This window comes from Bombus affinis, chromosome 15 (genome assembly GCF_024516045.1).
Source record: "Bombus affinis isolate iyBomAffi1 chromosome 15, iyBomAffi1.2, whole genome shotgun sequence".
NCBI lineage: Eukaryota > Metazoa > Arthropoda > Insecta > Hymenoptera > Apidae > Bombus > Bombus affinis.
Window position 1 is genome coordinate 7788221 of NC_066358.1, and position 15532 is coordinate 7803752.

The 15532-nt window shown below is 35.7% G+C and overlaps 2 protein-coding genes across 5 annotated transcripts in view; one reads left to right on the top strand and one right to left on the bottom strand.

Annotated features, from left to right (window-relative positions):
- Positions 1–117: 117 nt before the first annotated feature.
- LOC126924818 (peroxisome biogenesis factor 10-like) lies at positions 118–1536 on the bottom strand. The gene is made up of 3 exons (XM_050739716.1): positions 885–1536; positions 553–804; positions 118–483 (listed from the first exon to the last, which is right to left on the bottom strand). Exons 1-3 carry the CDS (start codon positions 1170–1172, stop codon positions 166–168), a joined length of 858 nt encoding a protein of 285 aa, XP_050595673.1. The 5' UTR covers positions 1173–1536; the 3' UTR covers positions 118–165.
- Positions 1537–3307: 1771 nt separating this feature from the next.
- The window catches only part of LOC126924820 (ras-related protein Rap1), a 71293-nt gene continuing 59068 nt past the window's right edge, over positions 3308–15532 (top strand). For 3 of the 4 annotated variants that reach the window (XM_050739719.1, XM_050739720.1, XM_050739721.1), the window contains exon 1: positions 3308–4025. The gene's annotated coding sequence lies outside the window, so the exon portion shown is untranslated. The remainder of the gene's footprint in view (positions 4026–15532) is intronic. The other variant, XM_050739718.1, reaches the window with a different exon arrangement.

Below are 15532 nucleotides of genomic sequence, written 5' to 3' on the forward strand. Positions count from 1 at the left end.
TGGATGGTAATTAATGTTCAAAACAAAACAAAATTATAAGAATGTTAAAACGTACAAAATAGTGCTAGTGTGGATCATTTATCCCCAACTTAATAATTAGTGTAAAAAAGAAACATCTGCATGTTGTTTTTTTATTAATTTCTCTTTATAAGTAACTAAAAATATTTATAAATTCATTATATGCACTATTCTAGTAGGTACAACATGTTCTCTACAAAGTGGACACTGTGGTTTAGTATTCAACCAATCAGTAAGGCAAAACCAACAAAACAAATGACCACAGGGTGTGGTAGTTGTTGGCACTTTTTCGAGGCACAATTGGCACATCAGATTACTATGTTTCTCAGTGACTGTTAAGTATTTATTAAAAGGGCTTTCACTGTTCCTGCTTTGCCAGATCTTTAGCGCACACTGTGCAAGCGTAGCAATTCCTAATAGTTTTAATCCCCAACTGATAGTATCAGTAGGCCGATGACCATATACCTTTAAATTTAAAAGAAACTAGAGAATATCTCAACCACAATCATAATAATATTATTGTGTGAAAATTACCTTTGCATAATCTACTCGTGCTATTCTTTTGCCTAAACTATAATAATGACCAAACATATAAAATAGTCCCTTGTGCACTAATATGAAAATAGGTATCATAGTATACATTTTTGTTATGAAAGAGTTTAAAAATATTGCAGCTGCAGGAGTTAATTTACTATGAGGATGATTGACCGATAATTCTAATCTTTTTAGTAATCTTATCAATGCTTTCTCTCCAAGGCATTCTAAAATTACTGCCAGTACCCTTGCCTGAATAGTAAGTTAAATATTGCATGTTAATAAAGCTTAGTGCATTCTGTTTGCAGTACTTTTAAAGTATTTTAACGTACATATATAGATGGAACTTTTTGAGCATCTAAGTTGGCCTGCACAATTCCAGTGTATTCTTCTCCTAACGTCTGGTTCCCCATTCCCGAGGTAAAAAAGAAATAAATTAACTTGAATGGAATGTCTGAGTGTATCAGGGGTAGCAATCCAATTCGCCTTTCAAGAATTTGTAGAACATCCACGATCTTATCTCGTAGATATTTAATAAAGTCATCGTCCCTCTGATGTGATCGTAGAATTTCAGCTTGACTCGCAATCTTTAACTTTCGAATTCTTTTCTTTATTTCCATTTTTGGTGAACAACTTGTTAAACTTTCTTTGTACGAAAAATTATGAAATATGATCGCTTTGTTGAATTGAACACGAAGAAACCACCAATATTAAAAATAACACTCATTGAATTAATGAATAATGACAAGTAAAATTATTCAAAATAATATACATATATAACCTCAAACATTTAAAAGAATCTTATCACTTTGTTTCTTATTGACCTCTAATGTGACAATTAGAATAAAAATATGTATTTGTTATCTACTAAATGTTCGAGAAAAGTAATAAAAAACCATGTAAATACATGTTTCATAAAAATTAAAAAATGTCGTCAAAATTACATCATGCAGTTGCGCGATGAACGTCAATCATAGAGTGTACAATCAATGTGAGAGAAATTTTTTGCAAGTTCAAGTTATTTTCATCTGATAATTTCCATTTTCGATACAGTATAATACTATCTTAATTTTCAGAAAATTAATTTTCTAAACATTTTATATATAATAAAAAATACACATACACGTATACAATTTTAGTATATGTATTCCATATACGTATAGACACACATTTATAATACTAAGAACATAAAATATCTAATATACGTAAACCAAATAAATATATCCTATTTTAATTCATAAATAAAGAATTATAGACTTCTTTGCATATTTAACGCACCATATAGTGATAATGAAATTTAAAAAATGGAAAAACTCACCAGTGTTGTAATATTTCTTTATTTCAAGTAATTAAGTGATTGAAACGAAATGCACTGCTCTTTAAACCATTTAACAACTAATAACACAAATTATTTACTTATAACGTCATTATAAATTGATAATAAGATAAAAAACGAAGCATAAAAACGATTTGAAAAGCAAGAAACAAATGTCTGCTGCAAAGAATTTGAATACGATTACGTGCATTTCCCTAGACAGGAAACGTAACTAGTTGGTTACTTATAAACGACCAAAAATTGTTTCAACTTTTTTCATTTGAAAACACTGCTGCCATTTTTAATTAATTCTATAACGTAAGCACATTATATGTATTCTAATAATCAATTTATTACTAATATATAAATTCTAATCCACACAAATGACTAGTATTTCAAGTTAATTCATAATGAATTAATATTGCCGGCAAAATCGTTGATTGTAAGAACTTGCATTGTAAGAGTTGCAATTTTATTGCCCCATTTAGTTCTTTTATTGTTAAATTAAATTTTTTTCTTATTCACTAAATTAATGAGGTATGATTAACAAAGTTTTCGTAATTCGTAATATAAACGAGAAAAATAATATTTTATATATACTTCAAGCTGAACTTTGGAAATTTCTTGTTTTATACCAATAACGATAAAATTTAACAAGAGTTTTCATATTACATCATAATTTGAATTTTGGGAATTAAGGGAATTGCATTATAATTTAGATTATGGAAACTCAGAACGGGGTAGCTTTAGGGTAAATATATCTTATAAATTTCTCTAGGCAACTTTTCTCTTTGAAGGTTGTGGAGCAAATGCTGAACTGTTCGACTCAATTCTCTTGCCAGAAGTTACATCGTCTTCTCCACTCCGTGACCAAATCCTTCTAAGGCATTCTTATCACCCTACATGCACCGTAGGACACCCTGTTATCAGGCCGGAACACGTGTGTGCGCATTTCTAAGAATTAATTAGGAAAATATTGGGCTCTCTGTCATCACCCAAAACTATAACATAACATACGCGCATCTTAACTACTTGTCATCGCCATGCCTATGCTTATGGATATTGGTAGCCCGATGATTCTTGCGAGACCTTGACACGTGCTGTCGCCTCCATAAAGGACACGATGCTAACATTACAATACTTTCGTGTAAGCTCGACATCTTGTTATATCTATTTGACATGATTTAAAACGTTCAAACTCGTTTCCCTTAAAATTGTAATTTTTGAGTTGTTGCAGCAAATGAGCGATCTGTATAGAAAATTTCAAACTTCGCTCCCAATTTACATATTGATACCGCCAAATCTAAAAAAAAGCTAAATTCACACGACAGCGAAAACCGTATTTCAATTGTTATCGACGCAACGCTGATCGCCATAAGTCGGTAAGGCAGACACGTGTCGCGTATGTGCCACTGAGCACGGCCATCTTCGCAGTCTACGTAGCTGCATAGTCTGAGACGGAGGGCAAAGCGGCGAGCAGCAGAGAGGCATCGCCCTAGATAACGGTAGAATCGTGGGCTGGTGTCGTGCTGCTTTTCGCGAAAGTGCTTTGAAAAACCGAGAGGAACCGTATCGAGGCCGTTCGACCGTATCTAGTAAAATCATTATCCGAACTGAGGTTGTTATCCGGTGGTGTGTGGAAGACCCGCCTCGAGCCAGTGATTATCGGCTCATCGAGGCGATCGTATAGAGTACCGTGCCCTAAGGAGCTTTGGTGCACCCGCGGCGCGCGAGATTTTCGACCGAGTGCGGAATTTTCTCAGCCACCGGTGGAGCACGTTTCGTTTCGTTTCGTTCGTAGCGACTATATCTGGTTCGTGGCGACCGTATTAGTCGGCACCAGTCCACGGATTCTCCCCGCGGTCGCTTTCGATGTGTTCGCTACGCGTACGGGACGACGAACCGACCAGCACAGGAGTAGGAAGCGAGTAATCGCCGGAGAATCTCTGTAGATTGGGATATAGTGGGCCGTGGACAAGGACGGAGAACGTACGATAGAGAGGGAGGGAGACGAAGAGAGTGTAACGAAGGAGTGCGCGAGAAAGAAAGAGAGAGACGAATACGAGAGTGCGATAGAGGGCCATTAGATCCGAGGGGTACACGGGTGTACGAGTCGAGTACGCCAAACAGATTCAACGAATATTTTCGAAGGTGCAAGGTAAGGGAAAAAAACCAATGTGTCTCTATAGGGATAATATAGTTATCTAAAAAAAGAACAGCGTCCATACCCCCCTGCGAGGTCGTCGTGGCGTGGCACGCCAGGCAAACGCCGCCGGAAATCATGCACGGTGGCCGCCCGCGCGTTTTCTCAGGCGGTGCCCGATTCTTTGCTAGATTTCTAAGATTAGAATCACATCTCCCTATCTATTATCGTATTTATATATATTCTTGTTTGCAACTTAATCTTACGTCGATTGGTTATTAACACATTGACTGCCATGGTGGTCATGTGGGGTGACTCATATTTTACTAAATTTTTTGGAGCGATTAAAATAATATCAATTTCGTGGATTACCGAATTTCGAATAATGTGATTTGGATAATATTGTCAGAAAAAAGTGTTCAAATACAATATAATATTTGATAGAAATGAAATGTTATGGTGATGTATATTTATTACGGCTCTGAAATATATAAAATTCGCATGGCAGTCAATTTGTTAATTGCGTATATAGCGATCGTTTTCATGTGACGATATTTCGTTCGTGTACACGCCGGTTTTCCTGTGTCAAATGATGTCGTCTGGGTGGCTGGAAAAGGATCAGGTTTCCTTATAGGTTAGGTTCGTCTATCGGATCGTTTCGTTTCGACTTATCGAATTTACGATAAACGTAGTGATTCGCGCGAAAAGTTGCTGGTTTTAAACATATTTTGGCAAAGATGAATAGCGCATGGAGACTCTTTCGAGAATACTTTCGTCTGTTCGTTCTTCTTCTTCTTCTTTTTGACTGTTCGGTGATTCACGTGAGTCACTGGCAGCGCAGGAAGTGACTCGAGAAGAAAGAAACCCGGCAACATGCAACGACGACGCTTTGTGCCTCGGATATTTATTTCTTGTATTTATAAGTATATTTATGTAGTCGCACTCGTGTATACGATACTATAGTGTGTGTGTGTACAGTTATTTAGATCGAATATTATTCGTTTTGCACTCCTGTATTAAACATTCTTATAAAAATCATTTTTTTTTTTTGCATAAGTTTAATATCGCATCAAATGTTCATAGGTATTAGGGACGCCTTTCGTATTTTAGATTTCAGATGTTGTTTACTAAATTTGCTTACTTGAGAAATTTTATTTTCTTTTTTTACATTGTTTAGAATGGTTAACATTTCTAATGCCATTAACAGACTTCATGCTGTGTTGCCTACTAATATTCTTCGATTTCTGTATATAATTTTTCGAAGTTTACAGTATATGTGATGAAAAACAGTAGCGTTTATTTGTTTACTGTGTTTAGAAATTCACATATATTTCTTTGTATTGGAGCCAGATTTTTGTACCGCGTATTATACGCATATATTTAAAGAACTTCTCAAGTTTCTTCGATTCACAGCCATAATATTTTAAAACGTGTGATAGTGTATCACCGTCAATCGATTCGTTATACGTGATTGAACTATTGACTCGAGCGGTGTATGGAATCGTGTATCAATTCTAATGAATTTCCTTCGTGTGAAAATAACGTGTTGTGTTAGTCGCGATAAAAAATTATGGCGTATAATCGACTTTTCTAACCTTACAATGGCACACTTGGTCTTTTATGTTCCCATAAAAATTGTCTATATAAATAAATAATACATATATGTATATGGTTGTCTCTACTCTCTAAAATATTTTCGTACTGACACATATAACTTGAGTAAGTGTGTTAGGAAAAGACGAGCTCGATTTTGAACAGTAGAAAGTTTAAGTTAGTACACCCTAGTTTTCAGAAGTGCAAATGTATTTGGCATAACAAAAGAGGTAAGAAAATCATTTTCGCGGACAGAATATTTCTATGTTTATTGATTCGATATTTAATTCGAATATTTTGTGTAATTTAATGTTTGACACAATGAACGAATGAATAGGAGGCAATTTTTTAAATGTTTACTAATAGTATTTAGAAATAGTAACACTAAAAATAAATAATTGATTGTCCTGTACGATCTTAAATTGTATCATTAAATATAGTTTTTTTATGCAAAATATAAACATCGAGTTTCATAACCTCAAACTGTATGCATATGTATCTGAATCTGCATCAATGCATATAAGTAATAATGTGCGTACGTATATGGTAGTGTATATAATGTACGTTAATAAAATTATCTAGAATATTTTACATGATTTAAAAGTGTGAAAGTCTCACCTAACCTAAAAGACTCTAGTGTACAATTTGATAGTCCAAAGTCCACAGACACAGGGTGCCATTACATGGTTAATTCAACGCACGGAATTTTTGTGATTTTGTGGTTATGTTCTGCGGAGACGTTCTTTGTCGATCAAATCTGGTGCAGATAAGTTGCCATTCGGATTTATTGTTGACACAGATAGACGACAGAGGTGGAAGCTAATTATTAACGCTGTTGAATCGTTTCGACGAAGAATGCAACGCGCTGTCATGTGACCCGTAAATTCTGTTTCTATGGCAGTCGGGAGCGTTCGTTTTCGTGAAAACAGGTTATAATAGCGTTTCGTTGCCACGGTTGGAATCACATTTGTGGTAAATAATTATTGTAATAAATGAACTCGTTGCTAGTTATTTGTATTCGTATTATTTAATTTAATTGAACGCGCGTCGAGTTTTATTTTGTTCTTATTAATGGTAGTTTGGTATTAAAAATTCCACGGTTTAATATTTATCAAGTGAATTAATGAATAAACGCGGTAAAATAATGAAACTCGCAGCAACTCGCTGGAAACGAGAATGGTGAAGGTGGCAAGTTATCAGGAGCGAAGTAGATAACGAGTTTGAAAGCCACCGCGTGGCTAATTTAACGCGAGTTATTTTTAGTCATCTTTTTGAAATTCGATACGTCAATTTATTTATCCGCAGAATTCCGTGTTTAACTGGCAGACGAAAGAACGGACCGTGCAAATTGAAGTCGTTCGCTCTTGAATAACATTAACAGTAAACCTGTTATTTAATTATTTCGTTCTTCCTTACATTCATAAAATCTGATTAATAAAATGAAAGGCCAGAGACATATTCTATAGAAATCTTTCAAAGATTACTGACAAGCGATAGGATAATTTTTCACCTTTTTCGTTTTAAGTTAAATAGAATTCCGTAGATATATCGATATTTATTTATTTTTCTCTCTATCGGTAAACATTTGATAGCTCGTTACATGAAATTCATAAAAACAGAAAAATATTTTATAGGAATTTTTTGATATTTCTGACAGGATGTACAATTTTATACGCTCTTTCGAAATTAAATGTAATTCCGGAGATAAACCGGTATTTAGCCATTTATTCTTTCGTTACTTAATTTCACAGAAAAAAAAAAATATAAAAATCGAATGCTATCAACGAAATTAAACAGATCGAATATATTTCGGCGATGGAATTTTATTTTTAATAACGAAATAAAAAAAGTACGTAAATAGAAGTTCCTCTAATTCTCTTTAATGCTATAAATCAATCTCTCGTGGAAAACCGTATACGTATACGACGAACTCTTTTATTATCTTCAATAGAAGAGATAAATAAAAAAAGACAGACATATACATATATATATATATATATATTTCATCACGTTCAATTTAAATTATAACATGAATAAAGATGATTTGCCGAACGATATTGGCAACCGTTTTTCCCCTACTCCTTTACCCTTTCTCTCTTTTTCTCCCTTTTGCTCGCTCTGCTCGCCGATAAAAAACGAATTCCAATCGCCGAACGAACTAACTTACAAAGTCCTGGAAATTTCGCGCATATTTTCAGGCGTGACGCAATATCCGAGATACGAGATAACGAGGAGAAGGTGCCGGATATATACGAGGGGAAAAAATCAGATCGGGAAAGAACACGATATGGTTTCGTTTCTCGAGATAAGTTCTAGGGGAAATGTTGCGTGTATCGAGAAAAAAAGTTCGAACGGTGCAGCAATGACGAACGATAAACAATGGAGCTCAACGTGACGAATGTCAGCCGGACGAACGTTTTCAGTATTTTGTTTGGCTATGTTGGTGATACTGGTAAAGAGAATGGGGAAAAAGTTTTCTGAGTGAAGTACATATTTGGTAATTTTTGTTCGTGACATTTTGTACGTATGTAATATTGTTAGACCTTTCTGTTGGGAATATTCGCCTCGGGATTTTTGTTCGTAACATGTTCATTAGGAGGCATTTTTTGGTTAGGCATATTCTTTTTAGGATATATCTTTGATATTTTTAGCCGAATCGTTTTAAAAGAATTGTAATATATTTTTGAATGTTTATATTTAGTTTTAGTTTCATTTGTAAATGAATTAGTTTCTATGTGTCTAGGGAATTATTGTAAGTAGGTAGGTTCTTTGCAAATTTCACTAGGAAACTTCGTAAGAGCAACTGTAAAAATGCGAAGTTAAAGTAACGAAATATTTGGGTAGAAAATTTATATGGAAAACGAAGGCAGCAGAGTTTTGTCAGGTTTTTCTTTTTTAGTATACGTTTCATTATATTGTGCGTTTCAAGCAAGTCAGCAGGTCGGTGAGTAAGTTTCGCAAGGACAATAAAAATGTTTAGCTGTCGTCGAGTTTCATGATGGCGTCGTACGTCACCGAGGAATACAGCTAGCGATGATTTCATTACCTATTATTTGGGTGCACGCTGATTCAGATAAATATCGACCTTAGCCTCCATAAATAAATAGATGGTACAATACACATTCTCATAGTTTCACGACTAATTTCCTCTTTTATCTCATCGCTCGAATTCTTCGTATTCTCATTTTTTCCCGAATTAGAAGATTCAACGAGCTTTCAAATTTCTAACCTTACTTGGATTTTGACAAATCGGGCAATTCTTTCACCCGAAAAATAAGGATTTCTTTTCTCTAAGTTCGCGGATCTAGGGAACTCTGTTTCAAAATCAGGAAACTTGGAGATTTCCCTTCTCAAAATTTAGAAATTTAAGGATCTTTTTCCCTAGGATTGGAACGTTTGGCAGTGCTCTTTTACAACATCCGGACTTCCATATTCCAAATTTTATCCCAAAATCCCATAGACACACAATCGTAAAAATATCGACTTTTATAAGAACGATAAAACACTGTTTATTTAACGCGTGATATTTAATAACAAATAAAGAGAAATATCTACTCTAATTTAGATAAATAAAATATATAGTAATACGTTACTGAGTCCTTAAAATAAAAATTGTACGCATATCGCTAAATATACATGGCAGATCGTATCGTTCTAATTATACGTATCACATTTTAAGGTGGAGCATACTTCGCCAGTGTCTATGAAGCAGAGTTCCGTGCAAAATTACTATTACGTTCGCTCGGCGAGGCGAGAGTGACTCATGAACTAATGCAATCATTTGTAACGCTCGCTACGCGAGAAATGACGTAACGAAAGTGTATCGCGTCATATCCGCGTTATTCTCAACGATACTTTTCCACATTTTATCGCGTCACAGTGTCGCTCGCGTCGATTCGATCTCCTCTGCTCTACATTCTATCGTTCTCTATTTCATAGCTCGTTCTCTCTACACACCAGTCTCCTACCTATTATATATATCGAACTACTTAGAAAGTTTCAATATTTTTATGGCTATACAGCGGTCAAGTTTGAAACCGATCTGAAAACGTATAATATTCTATGAAGATATTATACGTACATATTATACAGAAAACTATTATATAAAAATTATCGAAGGATATTTAACCAGTTAGCTGTTGCGACCTCTTTGATATGTGCGTAGCTAAAATGTGTCGCGTTGTTCACGCTGTATACTGTCTTTTCGTAATAAATATTTATATCTTTTTATTTCGTCTCTGCCTGCAAATATTCAAAACATCTTCAAATTTACGGATATATTTTAATTTTCGGCGAAATTTCAATTTAAACTTCAGGTTGTAACTAGATTTTACGCCTGACGAGTATACTCGTCGAAACACGAAATATTGCCATTCCTTCGCGACGACTATACTCGTCGAAAGCAGGTAACCGGTTGAAAGAAACGTACGGTCAATTTATACAATACCATCGTCCTTTCCGCTACGATTCAGCCTCAACCATCCACACCGAAAAATATAATTCCATCCGACAAGTGAATCTTCTTCGATCTCGTTTCGTTTAATTAGAATTTTTCTCAATTTTTGTCATGGAACGTTTTCGAGAAAAGCGCGATAAATGGACTGTATTTTCACGATTTTACAATTCGCGTCGGATGGATTAAAGCGAAAACAATTGCAATTGTTTATCGTAGAAAACGTTGCTGCGACGTAGCTAATTAATAATAATCTTATAATAATCTTTCGATGAAAGTATCCGACAAAACGACATCTCATACGCATCGCAGAGAAAGGACATTTTGAGGTGAACCACGTGCGTGTCCATGTATTACGCGTTGGATTACATATACTTTGAACTTCGATAATGTTAAAGTGCCGCAAGATTTCTTCAGTTTTCATTCCAAGTTTCTAACTTGCCATTTATTTTTGCAGAACATACATGCTCACCCTTTCCGTAGAGAGACTTCCCTCGAATTTATCTACCCTTGATAACTGCACGCTTATTTATAAGTTATTGGTTCTTTATTTATAGTGTAAACTTTGCTTAGTAGACTTTGACGAATAAATGCTTATCGATACTTATCGCTTGATCCGGCGGAATGCGGTTTCTCAGTCTGCTCGCAGTCTTTTTTAAGAAACTTCTATTCTACAAGCAGAATTTAACGCTCAACATCTGTTGCTCGTACGTTCTATTGTCTAAGATCCATGATCTACGTTCCGTCGAACGAGACTCGCTATTTTTGCACCTATTTTTTATTTAGACAAACATTCTTTTTTTTTTTTTTTTTTCTTTTTTAAGAAACCAAGAGTCAAATGGATCTCTTTTAGATAGGAAATTGAAGATTTATGACCAGCTTTAAGAAGTGGTTTTTGGTAGCAAAGATCGAATTTTTCAATGACAAACGCCGACATATCGTAATTTTCTTTATGAAAAATAAAAGAAGCTAACTGCGAGACACCCGGAGTCAAACGTATTTGGTTTAATTCCAAAGTCTGATATTTGCAAAGATTCATAAAATCTAGAAAGCGCTTTAAAAGGGAAGTTTTTATTTTTCATCAGTTTACTTTTAACAAATTCGATTAGAAAATACAGGTTCTTGATTCGAAGGGACACTCCTGAACTCAAAAGTTTCGAACATTTTGGGATTTCGAGAGAGATAGTGGCTTCCTTAAATAAACGAATATCTTGTTTATATCGCTATCTTATAGTACTACGACTGTAATCAATTGTAATTAACCGTAATATTTGCAACATGAACGTTTAAAATTATTATTAAGATCGCGGATGTTTGTGCAAAGTCGTATTTTTGTCAATATAATTTTCAAGCTTCAGAGAGAAAGATGTTTTATCTATTAAACTCCAAATTTCCCACAAATTCATAAAAATCCGCGATTTAATTGTATCGTTATTTCATTCAAAAAAAAAAAAAAGTTGTTTCACCTAAAAAGCAAAAAAAAAAATGCTCATTTTTACGAAACGACTTAGAAGCGAATATTCCAATCTTCCACGAGATATTAAAAATCAGACCTTACGGTAGCTAGGTTGAGAACGAGGAAACAAACTGATTGTGTAAAACACGTTATCGAGGTAAAAAAAAAAAAAAGAAAAGAAAAGACAGAAAAGTAGAAGGCAACTCGAAAGAGGATAGTAAATTAGCAATGGTCGTTTAAACGGTTACGGAAGCGGCGATATATCTTCGGTGGCACTTCTGGCTATGTACTATATTTGAAAGGGCGATACATCGCCGCTTGCCACTAAAAGGGTTGATATAGATGCACGCGTTATGCCTCTGTAATCGATAGTTTCAGACTAGCCTCGACTACGTACTCGATTACCATAGCGCGATTATGCTGTTAGCTCGAATTCTAAAGGCAAATCTATTTGCTGTTATCAAAGAATTTTCTACACGGTGAAAAAACCGAATTTCCTGCTTTGGTAGAGAAAATCGTTTCGAACACGTAAATATTTTGGCCAAAATCTCGAAGATTCTGCGATTTTTCTAACTATAAAAATCGTCCAGCTGGAAATTTGCAATTGTACAATTTTTTTACGCGAAAATCTGCTATCTGGGAAATTTCATGGATTCTATGTACATTGCGAAACTGTATATCCAATTTTGTACGGAAAAATCTGCTACCCGCAACGCTCGCACGATTTTTCTATTTTGAAACTTGCTACGATCTACGTTTGCAGGATTTTATTCATTTTAATTAATTAGAACTTGGTACCAGCGACGGACGAGAAATTTGTTTATTTCGAGAGCTGCTATCTACGTGTGCGAGTTTCTTGCAAATTATGAAACTGTACAATTTTGTACGTCAAAATCTGGTACCTAGGATGATTGGTAGATTTTTGATCGTAAAATTTTTATATACGATTTACACTTGGAAGATTTTATAATAAAACTTTGTACGCTAAAACTGTTGTCTCGCGCGGCGTACCGAAGCCGCATATTTCTAACGCACTTTGTGGAATTTTATAATCGAGCTAATCTTTCTTATCAGCTTGTTTCCTGTTACGGGAACACGCGAGTACTGTGTTCGAAGGATGTTGATGACGGGGAAAAAATCTTCCTACTTAAATAACTAATGTTCGTAGACATCGTAATTCTTGTTAGTTTTACTCGCTAGAAAATTCTATCCAACACACTACACATACACACGCACATACGGTACACCGTTGAAGCTTCATTTCCTTTTGCAATGTACGAATTCACTGTGCCACGGTCTGCAAATTATTTCCAACCCAATAATATTTTTCCATTATCAACGAATTCTAGTAAATCTAGCGCCTAAACATCTTCAACGGCAAGCTATAAAAAATCGAATAAATTAGGGAAATTAGTAAATAAATGTGGCGTTAAAAAAGCAGTTCTCCTGCGTAAAAACCAACGAATATAATTCACAATGGATTGATAGGATCGAACGTTCGGTAACTGGAATAAAAGTCAGGTGAAAGCGGACGAACAGAATTTAACGCGTTATATGCTATCGTTTTCTTTTTCTCCTGCCCACTGGAAGAAAAACTTGGCAAAGAGAAATTTACACGAGTCGAAGTCGTATTAAAAAAGAATCCGATCGAGCGGAATTATTCATTCGGCCGGAGACTCGTTTGCAAACCATTTCCATATTGAACGAGCTCGTTCACCAATACCCTCTTCTTACTAGCTGCAACGAACGAATTAACATGGCGTATTAAACGCGATAATATCGATGGAACTCGACCAATAGATCACAGCTAACGACTAACATTCCCCCGAAATCGTCACGTTCTCGTGTAATAATCGTGACAATTTCAGGGCTAACGGTCGCAACAGAGTCGTCAATTAAAATATCTGACCAACCTGTTCGCCATTCCAAAGGTCAACGGACGTAGGTTGATGCGTTGAAGAAACTTGTTCGATAGGATCCGTCGTTCGAGAACTTTGGCAGCGGAGTATAAAAAGTGGAGTATTAAAGCGAACGCTTGAATTTGATTTGCAAGGCATTAGATTTGGAATACAAAACCTGCACGCTAAAATACGGAAAATATTCAAAGTATAACAGTCATCGTAATATTCGATCGACGAACTAAATTTTTACTCAGATTCCATCTGCTTGATCGAGTTTGTACGAGCACGAATTTGCGTAAAAATCAGCGCTCTAACGACCACGTCGATTCTCTGTAGTTTTGCGCGTCTACCAACATCGGTAATATTACGATCGAGCACCAGGTTCGGACATGCATTTTCCAGCATCGAAGGAACCTTCGACTCCATCGTCACGGGAAAACCTCTAGCAATTAAATTCCATTATCACTTTTCCACCACCAAACCGATTCTCATTTTCTCGTCTCGATCACGACGAGAGAAAAAGCTCGTAGCAATTAAATCGAGCGACGATCGACGAGCACACGGCGATATCGGATTTCCTCGGGCGAGACAAATCGATAGTCTGCGACGTATCATCAGCAAGAAATCGTATAGATTTTAAACCTGCAGTCTGCGGTATCGAATTCGAAGTCGTGCGCGGGCTATCGTTTACAAAATTGAATCACCGTAACTGCTTACAACAACGTCGCTGGTTCGACATTGCATCCCGTCGTCACTATTATTTTATCTTTTCGGTTTACTTTTACTTTATATCGTACGTTACTGTATTTATTTATTTGTTTCAGTTTGATAGCCCAGGAATTGTGTTTGTCTTTGCAATAGTTTAATAAAACAAAAGGGAAACCAGACTTACAGATAACAACAACGACGCGAAATTATATCAATTCTTTGGTCACCTCTCTTCCCTTTTTTCTGTAAATGTTCCATTTCATTTTTATTTTATTTTCATTTTATGCATAATCCTTGGCTTGCGGCTTCGGATGACTTCCGGTTTGTTATATACTCGCCTCGTTGTTACGCTTATGTATTCCGTAGCTTTGTATACTAGTATACTATATTTATTGCATAATATCACGTCTTTATTGCCCCTTTGTTCGGTCTAATGGAACCTTAATTACTAATTCTTTCTTATCTCCTCGTAAATTGTTTCTTTCTTTCGCCGGAGTCTTCTAATTTTTCTGAAATTTTTCTGAGAGATCCATTCGCTCCTTTGTGGAAGCAGAGAGAGGCAGCGTGCAGCATCGTGTTTTACAAATTTTCGCTCTTAATATCACAATCGATCACGAAGGTTTCTATCTTTACGTTGGTCCAAAGATTAGGGCTAAAACACGCTAAATACTTACTACCATCTAATATCTTATAAAAAATACTTTCTATCATCTTCAAAACCCAACCTAACCCCAACCTAACCTCAACATTGTCGTTCGGACAGTCGGGCAAGAGTAACCGCGCAGAATTCGCAGAAAATTTCATCTTCGCTGAAAGATTCATTTTTGAAGATTCGAAGGTGAGGAAAAAAGGTCAAATGTGACGAAAGATGGAAAATAAATATCGTACAATTACAGATTCTATAACGAGCAGTTTTTCTCTTTATCGACTCTAGGCTCTGTAGGCAACTTATGGTACAATTTGAGGACGTAGGCAGTGCACAGACTGCGTGTATACGCGAGAAGCGTAGAAAAATATAAAATAATCAAGATGCGATAGTCGTTGATAATATTTAGCGGACGAAACAGATCGCTACTTGCGTTTAATGGCCAGAAAAATACAAAGTCGTACGAATATTCGTGGTCTAAGTACGGCTGATACATTGAATGGAAGCAAGGAATGGAAATTGAAATAAAAGAACGCCGGAAGGTTGTACAGCGATTGTAAAGAAGCAGATAGGAGATACATTGAAAGGGGTAAATTTAAGGGAACCCATTAACTTGCCATAAGGTTCACGAACCTATGAGTCATTTTGCGTCACGCAATGACACGAAGCATGTAAGCCCTACAATTTTCTTGGCTGACCGTGTAACGCATCGCTGGTGCTTCCAAGAACCGTCACGATATCGTTCAGTCTTTGCGGAGCCTCTGT

What these genes read in the sequence shown, in the direction of transcription:
- LOC126924818 (XM_050739716.1), bottom strand. Translation starts at nt 1,172, where the DNA reads ATGGAAATAAAGAAAAGAATTCGAAAGTTAAAGATTGCGAGTCAAGCT. An exon ending in AAAAAGTTCCATCTATATAT is followed by an intron (nt 805 to 884) that starts GTACGTTAAAAT and finishes CTTACTATTCAG; the next exon opens with GCAAGGGTACTGGCAGTAAT. An exon ending in CACGAGTAGATTATGCAAAG is followed by an intron (nt 484 to 552) that starts GTAATTTTCACA and finishes TTAAATTTAAAG; the next exon opens with GTATATGGTCATCGGCCTAC.